The 19,614-nt window shown below is 36.9% G+C and overlaps 1 protein-coding gene across 2 annotated transcripts in view; it reads left to right on the plus strand.

The window, feature by feature from the left end:
• Positions 1 to 19,614, plus strand: part of LRBA (LPS responsive beige-like anchor protein) — a 367,997-nt gene that overhangs the window by 295,349 nt on the left and 53,034 nt on the right. For both annotated transcript variants that reach the window (XM_066547964.1, XM_066547965.1), the window contains one exon: positions 16,955 to 17,122. In XM_066547964.1, coding sequence (XP_066404061.1) covers positions 16,955 to 17,122 — 168 coding nt within the window. The remainder of the gene's footprint in view (positions 1 to 16,954; positions 17,123 to 19,614) is intronic.

The raw sequence follows: 19,614 nt of genomic DNA on the forward strand, positions 1-19,614 counted from the left end.
ATGCAATGACACGGATGTTATGGATATTTTTTAACTTGTAATATGAAATAATGAATATTCCAGTTTGTGTGTAAATTATACTTGAGTTTCTTCCAGTAACTTTGCTCCTTGTATGTATTAGTCATGGATTAGTAATTGTGAAATGTTTAATCAGAGGAATCCAGAGTCATTTTGCATAGTCAGAAAACACATTACTGTATGACATGGTTTTGATTTTGTTTTGCCAAAACTAGGGATTGTCTAAAGGAGAAGTTTTTGGGATTTAGGTATTTAAAAAGTACAAGATTGCTATACATATGGAATTGATGAAGGCCTTTATAAAGAAAAAACAAGTTTTTGAAATCTTACTATTGTTAATATTTGCATTGAATGCCCGTGTGTGTGCAGAGATTAACGTAAGGTTCAATGTAGACCTAGTTGCTTGTTTTCCTATTTCTGTTAATTCTGTGCTTTTTACCAGCTGTCTTAAACAGCTTGTTTGCCTTCAGTGGAACAGCAGCCGTAAGGCCTTTGAAAATATTCGTTAGTGTACGTCTCGCTCAATATAATGTGAACCCCCCACTGTTTTATGTAGAAGGATCTGTGGGTTATATACTGAATTTAGTCTACAATCCGTTTTTACTTATGGTTTCCAGTAAACTTTTTCCTTAGGATTTTTGCATTTTTAATCTCTAGACTTTCTCACTTTTAAATTTTGCCATAGTTTGTGTTTCTCTTTAAGCTGTTGCCCTTGAAATTGTTAGCTTGCTGAAGCTTAAGCTTTTGAAATTCATCAGTTTCCTAATTAAACTGTTTTCTAATTCTATAGATAGATGGTTGAAAATGTGAACTCTCAAGTCTCAAATTTACCTAGGCAATTAAAAATTGCACTGTATTTTGAGGCCCAAAATTTTTTGTAATCATTTTCACCTATTAACTCTTGTGTAACTGGAAAGAATGAATTGTGTCTTTCAGGGGCTGGCAGTGTAGCCCCTCTCCTTCCTCTTCTTTGTTTTCTTGTGCAAACTTTCTGCAAACTTTTTCTTTTCCTCCCTCTTCCCCAGTCCTGACATTGTAGGTGCCAGTCAGACAGGATTTGTGCCTGGCAGGCACTTACCAGGTTCTGCTGAATTTCCATTGTTAGGCAGCCACCATTGCTTTCTGTTCCTGGTAGTTTTGAATCTTCTCTCCGTTTGAAGGTTTTTGACTGGGGACTTGAGCATTGCCCACACAAGTTTTGTACAGAACTAACTATAATGTTATTGTCTAGTGGCAATTAAGTGTCTGGGAAACAAACACTAAAATATGAGGCAGCTGATGAAATTTTAGTCCATAAATGAGTCACAAGCTTTTCAGAAATCTCTTTCCTATAAGTATCTTTATTTTTCCTTTTGTGCATAGAGTGTGATACTGAATTTCTCACACATATTCATGGCCCAAGACCAATAAGATAATTGTAAGACTTAAAAATTAACAACAATTAACAAGTTGATTTTAAAAACCTTATGCATTTTAGTATTTTTAGTCCTCTGATGTCCAGAAAAATATTTTGCCAATATCTTAACTTTCAGCAAAAACAGATATAATTATGTCAAATATGAAGCCATGCAATTTTAATTGTCATCATGTCATGATAATAATACTGTTTCCCCCCAACATTTTCATTTTTGCAGGTAAAAGGTTTTTGTCTTCTTTTACATCTCTATTTTTGTGCACACACTAAGCTGGACATTTTTCTTGTGAGTTTTTAGTATTGCCAATAATCTTACACTAAGAATTTCATTTGAGCACACAACAATAGGGCTTTTCATAGGTAATTTGAAGGATAAATCAGTAATTATGCATTTAATTGGCTAATAAATCATCACACATTTCCCTTATTTTCTGTAGTGCTATGATAAATCTTTATAATGTAGCCTGGTGTATTTTTGAAGAGAAGAAAACTAAAGGGCTTGTTTAGTGTGTGTGTGTACAGTGCAGAAGTGTCATAAATATGTAAGGCCCTCTAAGGTGTTTACTGTGTTACATGAGAAGTGTTACATGAGAAGTACATCCTGCTTAGGGATTTTATCAATGTACACTTTAAAAGGTGTATTGAAGTTTTAGATTTACCACTGTATCATGTATATATTTAGTATGTAAATACTAAAGGAGGAGGAGGGGAGCTTTCTCAAGCTAAAGCGTATTTACAAAAAATGCTGCAGTAGAACTTTTTGAAATCTCTGCACTCGTGATTCTGGATGTTATAGTATCAATTCTCAGACTTCTACAATTTTGTTAACTTTCAGAGTTGTAATTTTTTTTAATGGTGAATGGGGATTTATTCAAACGCTTTAAAATTTGAGAAAGGTTTTAGGTAGCAGAATCTCTGCATGTCATTTCCATCAACACTGCAGGCTATGATATTTAATTTTCTGATGAGGAAAGGTGCAGGATCATTTTGTGTGTTTGTTCTCATTTGCAGGATGAATTTTTCCAAAAATATTTAATGAATGGAATAACATCAACATTGCCACAATTAAAGGATGAATAAAGACCAGGTTAGGTACAAAAGAATGAAATGTAGTCTTAAGTTTTCTTGCCTGGGAAAAGCACTGGCCATTTTATTGTTTGTCTTCATGAGAGGAAACTGGAGAGGATGGTTGTTAGAATAAAAATTTGGCTTAACATAACTCATTTACAAGAATTTAAGGCATGAATGACATTGAACTATATGCCTAGCAAATTCTGTCATCTCAGTAGCAAGGCCAGTACATAAAGTCACCAAAAGACTTTGTTCTAAAAGTTTTCTGAGTACGATGGAATTTTTATGTCTGTGTATTTCCATGTCAGCAGATCTCTGGAATAGACTCAGTATTGCACTAAAATAAGTTTGTTCTGAGAGATAATGAATTATTTTTTTAAACTAAAACTTGACAATTAATTATTCCATAAAACAATTTATAACATTTTCTAGGTGGAGTGACAATAGCAAGATTTATATTACTACAGAACAATGTTTCCAATAAGATTTTAGTATGTGTGCATGCAAGCTAAGTAGTAGGACATACTATATTATTACATTTCATAAAAACAAAAAAATCCAACTGCATGGGGTGGCTGCATAAAAGCTTATTATTTTGATGTTTGTTTGTTTAATTATAAAATGTCTACTTTAATTGGCTTACATGCTGGGGGGAAAAAAGAGTATTTAGTGAATTGAGAACACTGTAAGATGAAGGATTAGTAAATGGCTTCTAGCATTACATTAACAAACAATTCTGATTAACTCAACCTGCAGTGCTCAGCCATCCTCTGTCCCGCTCCCCAAATTAAATACTGCAAAAATGCAATGGGACCAGTCAGAGAAGTTCATTTTACTTTGGTTTTGTAGCAAGCAAGCACACCCTGTCTAATCCTCGTGTGGCAAGAATTCTTGCCAGCTTGTCACATAATGAATGTTTTTCAAATGTGGCTATTTACAATTATCCCAGTTATTTCACACTTTTTGTACCAATAATGAAATAGAGAATAAGTTCTTTCCAAGGAGCTCGAGCTATTTTTTTTTTTTTTGATTCTCAAAGTTTTCTTCATTTATTTCAAACCCATGGTAGTTGGAAGGCAGATACAGAACAGAATCTGGGATTGAAAGCCAAACTTTTGATTAAACAAAATGGTAGCTTCCTGAACTGTCTTGAACAAGGGTGTAAGGGAAAACAATTTCCCCACATTCACTTATCACATACATCATTATGGAAATGTGCTACCTGCTTCAGTAATTTACGAGTGTGGGGCAAAAAAGAGATTTCTATTCAGAAAGAGAGCCCACTGCAGCCATACTCCTCCTAATGAACAGTTTGATGAATAACTCTTATCCATTTGCCCACTATACCAGTCCTGAAATTGTCCCGTTGCCACCAATTTATTTTCTATGAGCATCAAATTATATTATGTTGTATTGTGTTACAGTGCAATGGAAGAGAAGTGTGAAGAGGGTGGGAGTCAATCATTAAGATACAGGTTTTAAGCAAAGATTGTGGCTGTTCTTTGATTGACAAGACTACAGTAACATTTATACATCGTGTACATTTGGATTGTATTTCTGGTTCCTTTTCTTCACTTGTGAGTTAGAAGTTTTTGGCAGAGCTGAATATACAAAATAACTGTAAACCTCACTGCAAAGATGGGTCCCTCAGAGAGAGAGGGAGAGAAGAGAAAATGATTTAATGCAATAATGATTTTAGCTATACACAGGCATCCCTTTTTTGTCTCGATTTGTTAAATTACCTGACGTCTCCATGTGTAATTTAAACAAAATTTTGTTCTCTAGTCATTCTTCCTTTTGAGCTATCTTCTCAAGGAGAAGGATGATGAATGGAAACATAAACAGAGCATGAGAATGTGAACTAGTTCCCAAACATTTCAGTGGTTTTTATAAACAACTGGTCATTGTTACCTTTTGCTGGATTACAGTTTCCTTTAGAACAACAGTGCTCTTCAGCTGCATTACAAAGTTGATTCTAAATGTTTTTGCATAGTTGCTTAAAGGCTTTAATGTTTAAATAATGGTTATATAATTATACATTGTTTAAACAATTAGCTTTTAAGGCTAGCAATAAGCTCAGATTTTATACACATACTACCAAAAATGATAATGAAACTGCATTTAAAAGATATGAACTGACCTTAGAGGGAACAGTCGTAGTTCATGGACATTTGTTTCGATTTTAAAATTTGATTTTTAACATGCTTGCTTTCATTTGGAACATGACTGGTCATTCCTGGCATTCTCCTGGGCTGGCCTTTGAACACAGGCATGGGCAGCAGTGAGTTTTTCACCTTCTGAATCCCATTTTCGGCATTCCTGGTGTGTTGTGTGCCCTCTGCAATAGGAAGTGCCAGCTTGCATCTTGCTGGTCTACACGGGCACAAAATGTTGTCTGAGGCTTAAACTGAGTGCCTTGGAGGGGCAGGATTAACATCACAGCATTGTTAGTCATCCCCTAAGACATTGTGGCAGCTGTTGATTTATATTTCAAAACAATCAAAATAACAGCAATTGACACAAATTAAGGTAATGCACAGTATTTTAACTTCTGAACAGTGAAACAGTGTCATATTTTGGGTCTGCTATTTCTGCTTAGGCTATGATTTGTTTGCCTTTCTAAAATAACACAGAATTGCATTTGTAATCTTCTCAAATGGCATTCATCGAGTGACTAAATTAAGAATTTTTTAGATGTATAACAGTTTAATACAGTAGCATAAAGTCTAATGATAAAAAAGTTAAATACATGTTGTCTATTTTATAGAAGCATTTTAGAAATCGTGTTTTACAGGCTCACTATGTTTTCATTTTAGATACTGTACAGCTTTAACGACGTTCTAATTTATACAATTTTTGTTCCATTGTCAAAACATTTAATTATATCATGTCTTGAAGGTGTAAAGCTGTCAAATAAATCAGAGGCTCAGTATAAACATTTGGTGAATTGCCTTTGCTACCATACTGTAGTTGTTTCTGGGCAGTTAGTGGAACTTTTTAAAAGCATTTACTCAGCAGGTACAGGACAGCACTGGCACAATGAATTGCTGATTGCTTGTAAAACAGCAGGCAGTAATGCCCTCACTCTTTGGAACTCAGCTTTGTAAAATAAAGTGGCAGGATCGCATGGCACAGAAAGCCAGCGCACAGCAAATGTGTTTCCTGCCTAAGGGCTGCTGGAGATTGCCAAATCTATTCCCCACCAAAAAAAAAAAAAAAAGAAAAAGAAAAAAAAAAAGTAAAGAAAAAAAAAAGTGTGTAATTGCTGTTTTTGTTTTTACATTGGAAAAAATAAAGTTCCCACCACTAGAGGGAAGGGACTGTGTTCAAGCTTTATAAAATTTGGCAACTTAGGCATGGAAAAGGAAAGGTTGCTTTTTTTGATGAAGGCCTTAATAGCTGTATTAAAATAAAATTACACTTTAAAAATAAAAAAACCCAAACAAAAAAAAATCCCAAAACCCCCAAAAAATACGACCAACAGCTTGCAGGTGCTTTTAAAATGTTTAACCTCCCTCTGAAAAGAGGCGACCCTTCTCTTTTTTGGCCAATATTTTGTCGCGGTGTCAGTACAAACTGCAGGCTGCCCAGAGCCGGGTTTGGATGAAGTAAATTAGGTTCTACTTTGAAGCTTTTCTTCTCTGCCCCTTTGAGAGTGAATGGGGAGGCCCTGGGCCGAGAGCTGCTTTTCATTAGTGCCCCACGTACCTACTTGAAAGGCAGAGCTCTCCTAGCGCGCACAAACACGGCGCTAAAGCAAAGCTTCCCTTGCCGCACGGCTCCTCGTCTCCCTTTCCAGTCAGGTGCTTCCCAATCAGAGTTAATTACTGCGGGCATTTATTCCAGTCACCCCCGCTCCGTGGCGGGCTGGCCCCGTCTGCAGCGGGCCAGGTTTGAAAGCCGCCGCGGGGTCCCCGGGAGCGCCTCATTAGAGCCGGGGCTGCTCCCCCGCCCAGCACATCCCCGCACCCCTTAACCCCTCCCTGGCCGGGAACGGGGCTCGGAACCTCGGGAACCGCGCTGGGCACGGGCCCGGAGCCGCCGGGGCTCGCAGCGGCAGCCGCGCTTTGCCGGCGGCTCCGCCGGAGCGCTGAGGGGAGGCATCCCCGGCTGCCCCGCCCGCCAGCTCGCAGCGCTTCCAAACGCTGCAAAAAAGGGATTTTTGCTGTTTGGCACATACCTGGGGTAGCAGAAATAAAGGGTAGAATTGAAATGCAGAGCTGGTTTCCCGTATGCTCTGCAGGGCAAAGCTGAGGTGACGGAGGCTGGTACCTGTGGCACTGGGATGACAGAAGCTGGAAGAGGTGCCTGTGGCAGGGGGGTGATGGAGGTTGGAGGGGGGACCTGCGGTGGCACTGAGGTGACAGAGCTGGAGGGGGTACCTGTGGTGGCACTGAGGTGAGAGCTGGAGGAGGTGCCTGCAGCACTGAGGTAATGGGTGCTGGAGGGCACCTCCACACCTGAGGTGACAGAGGCTGGAGGAGGTACCTGCAGTGGCATTGAGGTGACAGAGGCTGGAGGAGGTACCTGCGGTGGCATTGAGGTGGCAGAGGCTGGAGGAGGTACCTGCAGTGGCATTGAGGTGACAGAGGCTGGAGGAGGTACCTGTGGTGGCATTGAAGTTGGAGGTTACCTGCAGCAGTAAGCACCCTGTGGTGTGAAGGTGGTGGTACTGTATAGCTATGGGCTCCTTTCGCTTCTCTGGGTAAAGTCACAGCTTCACGGAATGCTCTGGGTTTGAAGGGACCCACAAGGATCACTCACCCCAAGTCTTGAGTAAATGGCCAACAGGGCCAGTAGAGCTCTGGTGAAACAAGGACCCAATGGTGTCCTTGTGCTTAGCATCCTCTGGGTAAGAAAGCTGCATGCCACTCCACAGGCTTACTAAGGCTTACTAGAGTGCTATTTGATTAAAACCTTGTCATTTGGTTGCTGCTGTCTTAAAACACGGCATAATATTGTGCTTTTTTTTTTTTTTTTTTTTTTTTTTTTTTTGTATTTTTGTAGGCCTTTTTTCTTCCATCCTGGGAGGTAGCAACATAGGTAGTTGCTTGTTTCCCCTCAAAGAGCAAGAGCTGCCCTGGGAGTTCAGCTTCTGAATTAAATGGTTATTTGGAAGATGGGAGTTAAATATCATTTTACAACAGTACATTTTTTCTTTATTTCTAAATGTTAGGGGTTTTTTAGCACATCTGTGAAGAAAAAGTTATTAGTCTAAGGGGAAATTCTAGAGTTTTCTACCATCTTATTTAGCTTATAACAGGAGAATATGTAGTTAATAAAAATGTTTATAACTGACCAGATGCTTTTTCAGCATTAAACCTCTGAATGTTCATAGTATTCATCTCCTGTGCCCTTCCCACTAGCATGGTTCATGGCAGAGTAATATAAAGGTTATGAAAAGTTTGCTCTCAACTGGCTGCAGACTGTCTGTTGCACTTGGAGGTGTTTATGCCTTGGTTTCCTGAGCATGCTCAATATACTCAATATATCACTTGTCTTTCTGGTCTTTCTGTGTACAGCTGTCTCTGGAAATTTGAGGCTGGTTAGGTGAAAGAAGGGAATAAAATCTAGAAAAAAATATTTACCAGAAAGTATTATGAATAAAGCTGTTTGAAACGTAACATGCAATATATCATGAAATGAGAATAAAAAAAATCAGAAATTTTGTGTTTTCTAAGGATGGATATTTTAAGAAGTAATTTATAAATACAATTAATTTTCAGTTTGATTTCTTTCAAGCATTGAACTTCACTCCTAAGAGCTTTTTGTTCTATTATGAATTCCAGTGCTAGCCAACCTCTTCCCAGGTACCATGAGACAACCCAGTGCATCCACTGGGAGAGGGAATGACACAGTCAGGATTAGGGCAGGGTCTTCCTTAATCAGGAAACTGGGAGCCCTTGCTCTAGAGTATTTGGTAGGTGAGCCACCCTGAGCACCAGTTTGTCTGGATCCAGACTTCCCAATAGCTTGGATAGCTTGTTATGCAAGTGTGCCAGAACAAGATGTTAAATGGGAACCTGCTGGGTTTGAGCAAGTTTGCAATGAGCATTTCATTTTCCAAATAGTATATACCACAAATCTGATTATTTTTCCTTAAATGCTGAATGTCCTTGCTGCACAAATTCTTCATTTCTCTGTCATTCTCAAAGTCAAATGATGATTCTCCTTTGTCATTCCAATTAACTGCCAGCTTCAAGGAGTCTGATGTACTTGCCAAACACACCTCATAATGTCATCCTAAACAGCCCCTCAGAATGGTTTTATAAGAGATCAAGGTTTCACTGTTTGTAGTCATCTCAAGCAAGCAAATCCTGTTCTTGCTGGGCACTTCAGCCCCAAAAGTTACACATTTGTCCCATGTGATGATATAGTGCTGTTTCCTATTTCTGTAGCAGTCTGATTTATTGAGATGTGGTACCCTAATTGCCTTTGTAAATCTTGAGTTCTGTTCCCCAAAAGCTTTAGAATAGTTCTATTCTGTGAATTAGCAGACAAGTCAAATTACAAGATTGAAATTACCTTTCTGCCTGACTTGCATCTAAACTGTGTTTTAAATTTTAAATTCCTTGACCTTTTGTCATACCATTTCCTAATCTTAAACAACTTTCTCTGGAGCGTTTTTTGCCCCCACCACTGGCTTCAAAGACAAATTAGATTAGTCTCTACAAGTCCTCTAAGATGTTTGCTTGTGCTGTTTGCAGTGATTTGAAGACCATGTGTTTGCAACCATTTCTGTCTCCTCTTACATGCATACTAATACTTGTTGATCATTACAGCTCTTGTGAATTGGGTATACAACTGACACATCAAAGCACAGCATAAATGCTGCAAGCTGTTGAAACAGAGTGCAAAAATAAAGCAACAGTTCACTTTTAGGGCTCACAGACTAAGTGTTAGGAAGGAAGAAATGTACAAGCAGTTTGAATGTAAAATGCATTAAAAAATCACTAGTTTATCACAGTTTGAAGTGTGTTGTGCTGTCATTAACCAAACAATATGCTTAAGCTTAAACTTTGAGGATTCAATGGGGTGGCAGCCTAAATACTTACTTGAAAACCATTTCAAGTGTGGCTTGGTCTGTGTTCACATAAATCTTTTTTTGCATTTTAGTCATGCAAGCTGAATTCATATTTTTGATGCTTTCTAGAGCTTCATGACCTTCACTGCAGTCACTGAGTTTGTATGTTGCATTAGGATTATGTTACCTGTAAGTTCAGTAAATGTAAGGAAGCTAAAATCAAAATGCCACTGCTAAGAGTACTCTAGTACCTTCCTGAATTTCTGAATTTGCTCTGTTTGAAGCTTCAGTGTTTAAAAAGCTCATACAGCCTCAAAGGCAAGCAAATGTTTCACGGTTTGAAGTTTTGTGGTGTGTATTTTGCACCTCTCTCTTAAAGGGAAAGAATCTGTAACACAAAAAGCTCAATGACTGTTTACCATCCTTTCAGAAGTGTGGAGTCCTCTGACCTTTCAGTTTGTCTTTGCTAACACTTGACATTCAGACTGTGATCACAAGGCTCAAGGAGGTGTCACACAGAAGTCCCTTGACTAGAAGTAAAGAAAGTGAGCTAAAGCATTGGAAGCAATGTCCCTGCATTAGACTTGTGAGGGGAAAAATAAGTTGTTGTGGCAGAATGGGATGCTGAGACTACCAGTGCACAGCATTGCACTGTGAAATGCAGTCCTATCTGGTGGGATTTTGGTGGTTGGGGTTTAGGGTTTTTTTTAAAACACAAAACTTCATTTGAACTAATTTGGCTGAGCCAACTGTCAGCTGTGTGGTTAACAGCCTGTGCTTCCATGGGTAATAGGTTCCAGATCCAGGCTGTCAGTCTTCATGCAAACAAGTGCTAGAGGAACTGGGAGAGGAATTGCTGAATTTCAGGGAGGAGGGAACTTCCTGCCTCCTTTTGGTACCGTGTGTGAGAATTTTCAGAAAGAGTTTTCATTCCCTGTCTTGGCCTCAGGATGTTGATGACTTTTCTGTGGGAGAGAGTCCTCTTAACAGCCTAGCAGATGTTTTAAATGTGGACAATAAATTCAGGGATGTGGTGGGGGAAAGTGGAAATGGCCAATAACTCAGCAATACCTACTGGTGCTATCAATATTTGCTTGTAGCCAACTTTGTAGTAAGAAAAGGTTATGGACTAGCCAGTCACAGTTAGGTGTTCTGTGTGTCTCTGGGGAAGGACAGATGCCAGCCACATATAGCATTATTATCAGAGTTATGAATAACAATGGCCATTTGTGTGATTTCACAACTGCAATTAATTATGGCTTTTATAAATTATTTTTCATGTAGGAGAATGCAATAAAGACCTTCTGATCATTTTTTGTTCATACCAATTCTGTACCTTTTCTACATCTTGGTGTGAAGGAACCAGACAGTTGGGGCACCTTTTGGAAAACATCTGTTTACTGATAGAGCCAGTGGGCTAAGACAGGGTTTGCCACTCATTTTTCCAGTAGGGAAGTTAACATTGTAACAACCATGAATTTGTGAACAACTGAGGCAAGGCAACACCTAAAGTAGATGTCTAAACTTTGAAACTTAGGAATAAAAATGCATCATTTGTTCTGTTCATAAACTGCTCGTGGAAGATTGTAGCAGTTCTGCCTTAAAATATTTCTCTCAAATTTGCAGGTTATCAAGGATATACTGAGAAATATTTTAAAAGTGATCACTGCCCTTGATGGAAAGAATAACTACAAATGCTCCAGTGCAGTTTTTTCATATTTTTAAAAATCTTTTATTCCTGGCATCTAATAATAGACATTTCAGTTGAGAATACAGCTGAATTTCAAAGGAGATGCAATTTTCATTTTATAAAATGTGTAGCAGCTGTCTGACTTTTCCATTTAAACTACAAAATTACTGTTGTAGACTCAATATAGAAATGACCAAAAGATAAAAAAAGCACTTAAGATTCTTTGGCTAAACATGCTACTCTTATTTTGGTAATAATGACATTAACTCAGATAGGAGTTTGAATAATGGCATTGCAAAATATTTTTCTTTGTTTACATGCTGCTCATGCAGAATATACCTTGCCACAAAATTTCAGTAAGTTACACTACTATGCAAATTTCCTTTTTTGTTAATACTTATTAGCTTAATCTTAAATACAGAGAAGAAGGAACAGAGGAAGGGAAGTTAATCTTCCACAGATCTCCTGTGTCTGAGCTTCTCAAATTGCTGATATCCTTTTTTCTACAAGATCAGTTGTCTTCAGTAAAGCAACTAAGTTAAATGTTTTATTAGGACTGTATTTTCTAGAGTACTTTATCCTGGTATCACTAACCAAGTAGAGAAATAAAGTAAAATGCCCACTTTTGTTACAACAGTGATGAAGAATTGGCAGTGCCTTTCTGTAGCACAGGCACACACAAAGGAAAAATGAAACAGTTATTTTAATTTTTTTCTGTAAGTAATGCTCAGTTTCTTAAGTATCTCATGCTTAAAACAATTTGTAAAATACAGTAAGCAAAACTAACTGCACTTGGTTGAAAGTTACTTACCAAGTAAAAAACCACCAATCATGTAAATTGTTTTGATGTCCCTTTCATCCATTTGAAATTTGTGTTACCTCATGCAGAACATGGAGTTAGTTTTCTGCTTAGTACGTTTGCTGTCCTCTTCCTTCTGATATCCTCAAGGCAGCCCTGAAGTCTGTATCTTTCAAATAACTTTATATAGATCTTAATTCTCAGATATGTGTACCCCTGTGATCAAACAGTGTCACTGGTGAAAGTGGATTTCATAATTTACTTTTTAAATCCAATAGGTTACTGAAAAACCTAAAGATAAAGCCAGCACTTGTAGAGTTAATATGTTATTAGGAGGACAGGAAATCTGGCAACTATTGCAGAAACTAGACCTAATGGTGCACACAAACAATTTGTCAGTCTTGGTAAATGTGAAATAGCTTTCCGCAAAGTGGCTGCATTTGCTTTGTTTGAACAGCCTAAACTTTTCCTTTTCGAACTTTAAATCTTAGAAGTGAAATGTGATCCCCATATTGAATCAAAATAATTTAATTCAAAACATATTTTGATTGGAACAAGGCTGATGTGAAAAGAAACTCTAGAATAAAAAAAAAAAAGTTGAAAGGACTTTCTATCATATATTTAGCAAGAAAATTTGAAACAGTTCTAATTAGGCTGAAAAAACCAGCCTTCTTCAACTTACAAAGGTCATATATCAATGTTAAGGCAGCATTACCAACTTGTGTCTGAAAGCCTGAACATGCAAACATCATTCCAGTTGTTTAGTTTTGGTGGGTTTGGGGTTTTGTTTTGAATGAATGTGCACACACGTATTTCTAAGCCAGAACACATATTAGTTTAAAGTCCTTCCCTGCTGCTGCAGTTATGCAGGTTTTTTGTCGTGTTTAAGAAGAGTATTTTTCACCTGAAAGTTGTGGTTTTGCTAAAAAATGTGTGAAATCCTAATTCGTGCTTTTCTGTTCATACATAAATATTTTCCAAGTGGAACATAAAAGAGGCTCCATTTTAAGCATTTCAGAGGAAATTCTTCCAGAGGGGAATTAAAATGTTTAGTCCATTAAAGGTAACAGGCAATTATTTTTACTTGAGATTTATTTCTTACTTGCTGGTGAAGTGTATTCCTGGGTTTGTTAGTTTGGTTGTTTGGGTTTGTTTTGGTTTTTTTTTTTTTTTTTCAATTGAATAAATAGGAAAGATTATTCATGTACAACATTTCATAAACCACATTTTGTATGGGTTGGACACTTTTTCTGTCATTCAAATAAGAGTTGCATGCATGCTTTATGCTGTGCCTCAAAATTACTTTGCTTAATCAGCATACGAATAAGGCAAGTAAATCTGTAATTTATTTCTGAATAGCTTGACTATGAATATATATCTGTGCTAATGAAAAAAAATGCAGTTAAACCTTTCATCTAATTTCAGCGTTAGAACATCCCAAACTCAAGCACAAAATATATTCATTTTTAATAGACATCACTTCATATGCTGCATGTCACTGCATAAAATCTAAAGCAGAAATAAAAGTAGAGGGCCAAAGCCATAGTAGTCACTTCAAACTTACAAATCTTGATTCCAAAGGTATAATATTGTTTGGGAAAGTATATCATGATAAATCTTTAGAAAATCTATACTGGACAAAGGAAAAATTGTTCCCAGCCTGCTAGTTTCATGTTTTCTGTTGTTCCATCCTTTTTCTCCCAAATAATTTGTATTAGTATTAGACTGATGTTAGTCTTTGGTTGCCAGCAGTAAATTATTCTCTGTTCAATTCTTTCAGAAAACAGCACAGAAAAAGATGCTCATAAAATAGTGAGTTTTTCACGATAAGATAGTTTTGACTGCACATATTTAGTGAAATCACTAAAGAGATTGTGCATTCAAAAAAGTATTTATGAATAAACTAAAATTTCTTAGTTAGATCAAAGCTTCTATTTGTTGATGTGTCTGAAGTGTTTCTACCTTGGGAATAGAGAAATGAAAGTTACTAATAGGTGTTTGTGTTTGACATCTGCATACTGTATTTTTTAGCATATCTCAAGTGTTTTAGTCTCTGCCTAATAGATCTCATTAAAGAAACAGATATCAGCCCCAAGACAGTTTGTCAAAGTTAATATGAGTTCCCTGTGGACAGAATTGACAATCTGTATGTGGCTTTACGTGACTGCCTTTCCATGGGCTTGTTTGATCCGTTAACAGTTGGACATTAGTCCTTGATTCATTTTACAATAACCCAGTGGGTTTGGGTATTGCTTTATGTGCTGGACATTTTTGGGGATTTCCTTGTTGTACATATTTCCCTCAGAGCACAGGGTGAGCAACGAGCTCACTCTGCCCTGGGGGTGCTGGCAATTCCTTGGTTTGCTCCAGGAGCAGCATGGAAGGATGTTCGTGTCCCATGGCTGCATGCTGGGTTTAACTCGAGCCTTAAGGAGCGCTGCCTGTCCTAAGTGAAGTTGAGGCTGAAGTAATCCTAAGTGCTGACCATCAATAGGCTTGGCTTAGGTTTGCAAGAGGTAAATGCCAACAACAGTGTTTAAAAACAATAAACAGTGCAAACACCCTTCTTTTTATAACCAAATATTTCTGCAAATTGCAATGTCTTTATTTCTCAGATGCTTTCTAAGGAGGACCCATATTTAAATATACCAGTGCAAAGTGCATCACACTTATCCAGCACATGGTGTTGTTTTCCTTGGAACTCTGTTCTTTAGTCATTAGACAAGCTGTTAATTATTGTTCCCCCATTGATTATGTCATAGCATTAGCACTTCCCTCTAACCAAAAGCTTAACTGTGAACATGAAATACTAGGCAAGCTTATTTGGCCTTTGAATTTGTGTGCTGTTTGGTCTGTCCTTCAAGGTCCTGATGCTGACTGTAGCTGGTTTTCAGTTATCTCTTGGGATTAAGCAGCTAAGAAGATTTTAAAATGGCTTAATAAGGAAAAAAAAAAATTTGCTGTTGAATCTGTAAAAATTTCAAATGCAAACTAACTTCAAATTTGAAAAAGAAAAGTGAGATCAGGGTGGCTCCCAACCATTCCCCGAGAAGGCAAAGTGTTCTAGTTTTGCTTTTAAAGGAAAAAAAAAATCACATTTATACAGACTCTAATCTAAGGAACTCGCAGTGGAATTCCTTTAATTATTCAAGTCCAAATGCTTTGTGAGGGTAATATGACTCATGGAAAATCTAGCTTTTGTAAAAAAGGAGAATATGAACAACTTCAACACATTCTGAATATTTACTCATGTACCTATAAAAAAATCTCAATTTCCTAACATTCTTTGTGTTAAATAGTTATAATGATAACAGTAAGTATGTTCCTGGGTTAATTTTATTTTTAGCAGGATAGCACAAAAATTAATTCTTATCATTGTAATTTGCTGAGCCCTGTAGAATTTTATGGCTGCACATTGCAGTATTATGGACACTCATGAGACTCCTGACTGGTTTTATCTTATTAAACAATTTTGAAATCATTAATTTTTAATTGGCCTGCTTGTGGTTTTTTATAGTTTTAATTGTGTGTCTGCGTCTAAATATTGGGTGTTTTTTAAATTAAAAAGGAAAAAAAGTCCCGGCTAAGCATATATGTTGTAAGGTATTGCTATATGATCATCCCAACAGATATTCTACTGTGTGGTGATTCATTTTAAAGAATGCTTTCAGCAATTCAGTATCCTAATAAAAGTAATAACAAAAAAAGAATGATATGATGTCTAAGATATGTACAGGTCTTTTCTTGATTGAAAGTTCTAATTAAGTGAATCGAGGAAAATTAACTGAAATTAGCTGTCAGAAAGTCACATTTAAATGAGTGATGATCTGGAGTGGCAGTAAACATTTAAATGATATAAATTGCCATTTAAGTGTATGGTTTAATGTTTGTCATGCATTAATATGACATGAGACTGCAGTGACAATCAAGCAGCTTGCTCTAATTTGAACATATTTAGGGCTTTTGTGTGGAGTGCACCACACAAATTAAGACAATTGCTGGTTTTATGTGTCAATTTAAATGTTGTTTTCAGGCATCGGTTAATGAAACAAACCCATCATTTTTGTGTGCAAATTGCAGAGTGATTTCCTTGGTTTCCCGATTAATTTCAACTTCCCCTGCTCAAAATTAGGAATTTCCTTTGCAAGAAAAATGCCATCCATTTTGCTAGATGAAGAGAATATCTGTTTGTTATGTTTTTTCATTTGGTAATTCAAATCAGAAATACATTGAATCCTCTGTATAAAATAGGAAAAAGAAATCCTGATAGTGATTTAATTTACATAGATTAACTCTTTAGATGGCAATGATTTTAGGTTACCTTTAAATATAGTGATTTTTGGATGCTCTTGTCTTGGGGATTGGGTTGTAACTAGTTAACATCTTCAGGAAAGCAGCTTAATCATTCAGCATAGCACTCTGTATAGGTTTGTACACAAGGAATACGTGGAAGTGGTAGCAGTTTGATATTTTATCCTGTTAAAAAATTTTTGCCCTAGCATCCCTGGCTAGTTAGTCCTGTTTCCCAAATTCTATCAATCTTCTCTCTGGCTGTCAGAATCAGATAATCCTGCTGTTGTTATTCAGCATGCAGATCACACAGGACAGCACAATTTCATTTTGAGAGTTCATAAAAACATAGCCTGTCTGTGTGTAAATGCACAAATACTTTCCAGTTACTGCTTTTTTCTCTTTTTTTCCATATCAGAGTTTAAAAAGTGAGATCTCAGTAAGTGGGAGGTAGGGCATGAGACTCTGGTATCTATCACAAGGCCCACCTTTTTCTGGATAGAGTGTCTAAAATACTCTTACCAATTCTGTATTTAGACTTGTTAAGATAATTTGGTATGCTATAAAACAAAAATGCTCCTGCTACTACCAAATGATGACTATCTGGCAAACTCAAGTTTGTGTTTTGTGTATGTTTTTTTTTCACAGGCATTAGAAAGTGAGTTTGTCTCCTGCCAGCTTCACCAGTGGATTGATCTGATTTTTGGCTACAAACAGCAAGGGCCAGAGGCTGTTAGGTCCCTGAATGTATTCTACTATTTGACTTATGAAGGAGCTGTTAATTTAAGTTCAATAACGGATTCTGTACTGAGAGAGGTAAGTTTGTACTTTATAAATACAGAAAAGGCTTCATTTACCACTGCAGTGTTGAAACTGTAAAGACTCCACATTGTTCAAGGCTTCTGGTGAATGTTCAATTTCTTTGTGTTTTCTTGTGGTTTGGCCACAGGCCAGTCAAATGCAAGGTGCCTGAACCAGTTGTCACAGCATGCAGAATTAATAGAACAAGGATGCAAGTTGTTCTTAAACTTTGTGCACCTGGATTTCAGCCCAAGCTGGACGCCAATATAAAAATAAAAGTTCAAGGATTGCTTCAGTTGCTGAGTTCAGTCATTTTGTTCCCTGATACTGGATCTTAGTGGCAGTGAACAACCTTGATTTGGCTTGTGCTTCTGAATTTACTTCTGCACTTTTTAACAGTAAAGTGCAGTCTTGCATATGTAGCAAACATCAGACTTTTGTAGCCTCAGATACTTTATTAGGTTTGCTATCAAATTAAAATAACCTGGCCTGTGTTTTTCAGATACAAAAGAAAATATTTCAGCATTGCAAAGATCAGTAGCTTTACTCAGACTCAGCATCATTCAGAAAATCTATTTGCCAAAGTATCTCACAGAATATTGTGTGTTTGAAAGTTCCTCCTCTACCACCTAAACCAGCTGTTTAAAAAACAGCAGGGTGGCATGATTACAATAGATTTTTGATTGATTTTATGTCCTCTCTTCAGACACTGTATTGGTACCAAGTGTAGCTGCAAGTATATTAATTATAGAATAAATGTAAGTGGTATCTTGTTATAAAATATTCAGAGTCCATGAAAACAAAGCAATATGAATCTTATCAACTGTTTTATTTAGAGGTGACACAGGGACTGTCTTAATACCAAAGTGATGGCTCCATGTTGTCATTACATGGCTTGCCATCAGTCTGCAAACTGCATCTTAGTCTATTTAAACCTAAAATACATGTGTTGCACATAAATACTGTTAATCGAGCTAAGAAGAGGGATATTGGGACACGTGGCTTACAAGAAAAAATGTCATCTGGGTTTGGAAAAAGTGTTGACCCAAGAGTCATCTAGTAGTTGTTCACTATGACATGTTTTCAATTCACTGATAGTGAATTTGTTCACTCTACATTGGCATGGAATTATTCTTACCTTTTACGAGTATTTATTAGACTCTTGAAGTGATTGGTTAAAGTGTGAGCTGAAATGTAGGCTGGGCATTGTATGTAAATTATTCTAAATTTTGTTATTAAATGAACCATCATTGAACTTTATTTATTAAACTAAGAATTGAAGTAACACTGGTGAAAGTAGCAGTCTCCACACACAGTTTTTGTGTGATTTAAATTTTTCTTGAACAGTTCTTTTATCACATTTATTGTGATCTGTTTTACTTGTGTTACAGCCTGAAAAAAATTAGGATCAGGGAAGTTACAAATGTTTGGAATTGTGGATCAGTGGATCATCTCAGCAAGGCATTCACTTTGTTATCAAATATTTTGAATTTGTCACTTTTTTTTTATAGTACTTTGCTACAATGTTTCTTATTTTTGATTGTTCTGTGCTGCCTGAACTGACTAAAAAATGAAAACAGGAGAGGGAGAATTGTAGTGTTGTTGAGTTCACAATAGTGGAGTAGCTTAGCAGCAGCAGAATTTTGAAACATTACTGATGGTGTCAAAAATACACACTGATGAATGCAGACAGCAGAATGAATTGTGTCTTGTAGCACTTTTGTACTGAGTTGCTAGAAGGATTTGCCCGATGGAATATATTTATTCAGGATTTTTAAGTATGCCACTAAAACAGTGAAAGGTCTCCTGTTTAGTTAGGTATCCCTTGCCATTTACATGTGCTTTGTAGTGTGTATTTATTATTATGTAAATGTGAACATGTAATTTTAAATGGCACATATGATCAGCTCTGATGCAATTCTGATACTGCAGAAATTTAATGACTTATCACCAATAGTGGCTTACTGTGATTTTACTTGTGGTTAGAGATGAAAGTAATGAAAAATCTGTTTGTGTGTATTTCTATGTGCATAATCATTCTATATCTATGTGCTAAATGAATTTATCATGCACCTTTGACAGCCTCACCTTCTTCCTGCTTGCTAATCTGCCTCCCTGAGGACCTGTGCTAACGTTCTGTGTTACCAAGCAGCTTCAATCAGCATTTATTTTTCTCCTTCAGTCAGCCTACCAAAAAATATCTCCTCTTTTCTCCACCAAATTCCTAGTTAGAACTCAAATGAATTTCTGATGTGGACAATTTACAGTATTATTAGGCAGGCACAGCACCTCAGACTGAGTATCTTTTTATCAGGCAAGTATTAAACTGGATTTCTTGGTTTCAAAAATGATGATTTTAGCTTTTTCCTCTTGATACGATTCAGGTTTGGGTTTTTAAATCTTGACAATTGTAGCAGAAGAAGTATTTTTATTCGCAAACCTAAACCAAAGAGAAGCTGCTGTATAATCTGAGAGCTGCAAGTTATTGAGGCTTTTAGGTATCATAT

The sequence above is a fragment of the Molothrus aeneus genome, chromosome 4 (assembly GCF_037042795.1).
Source record: "Molothrus aeneus isolate 106 chromosome 4, BPBGC_Maene_1.0, whole genome shotgun sequence".
Lineage (NCBI taxonomy): Eukaryota > Metazoa > Chordata > Aves > Passeriformes > Icteridae > Molothrus > Molothrus aeneus.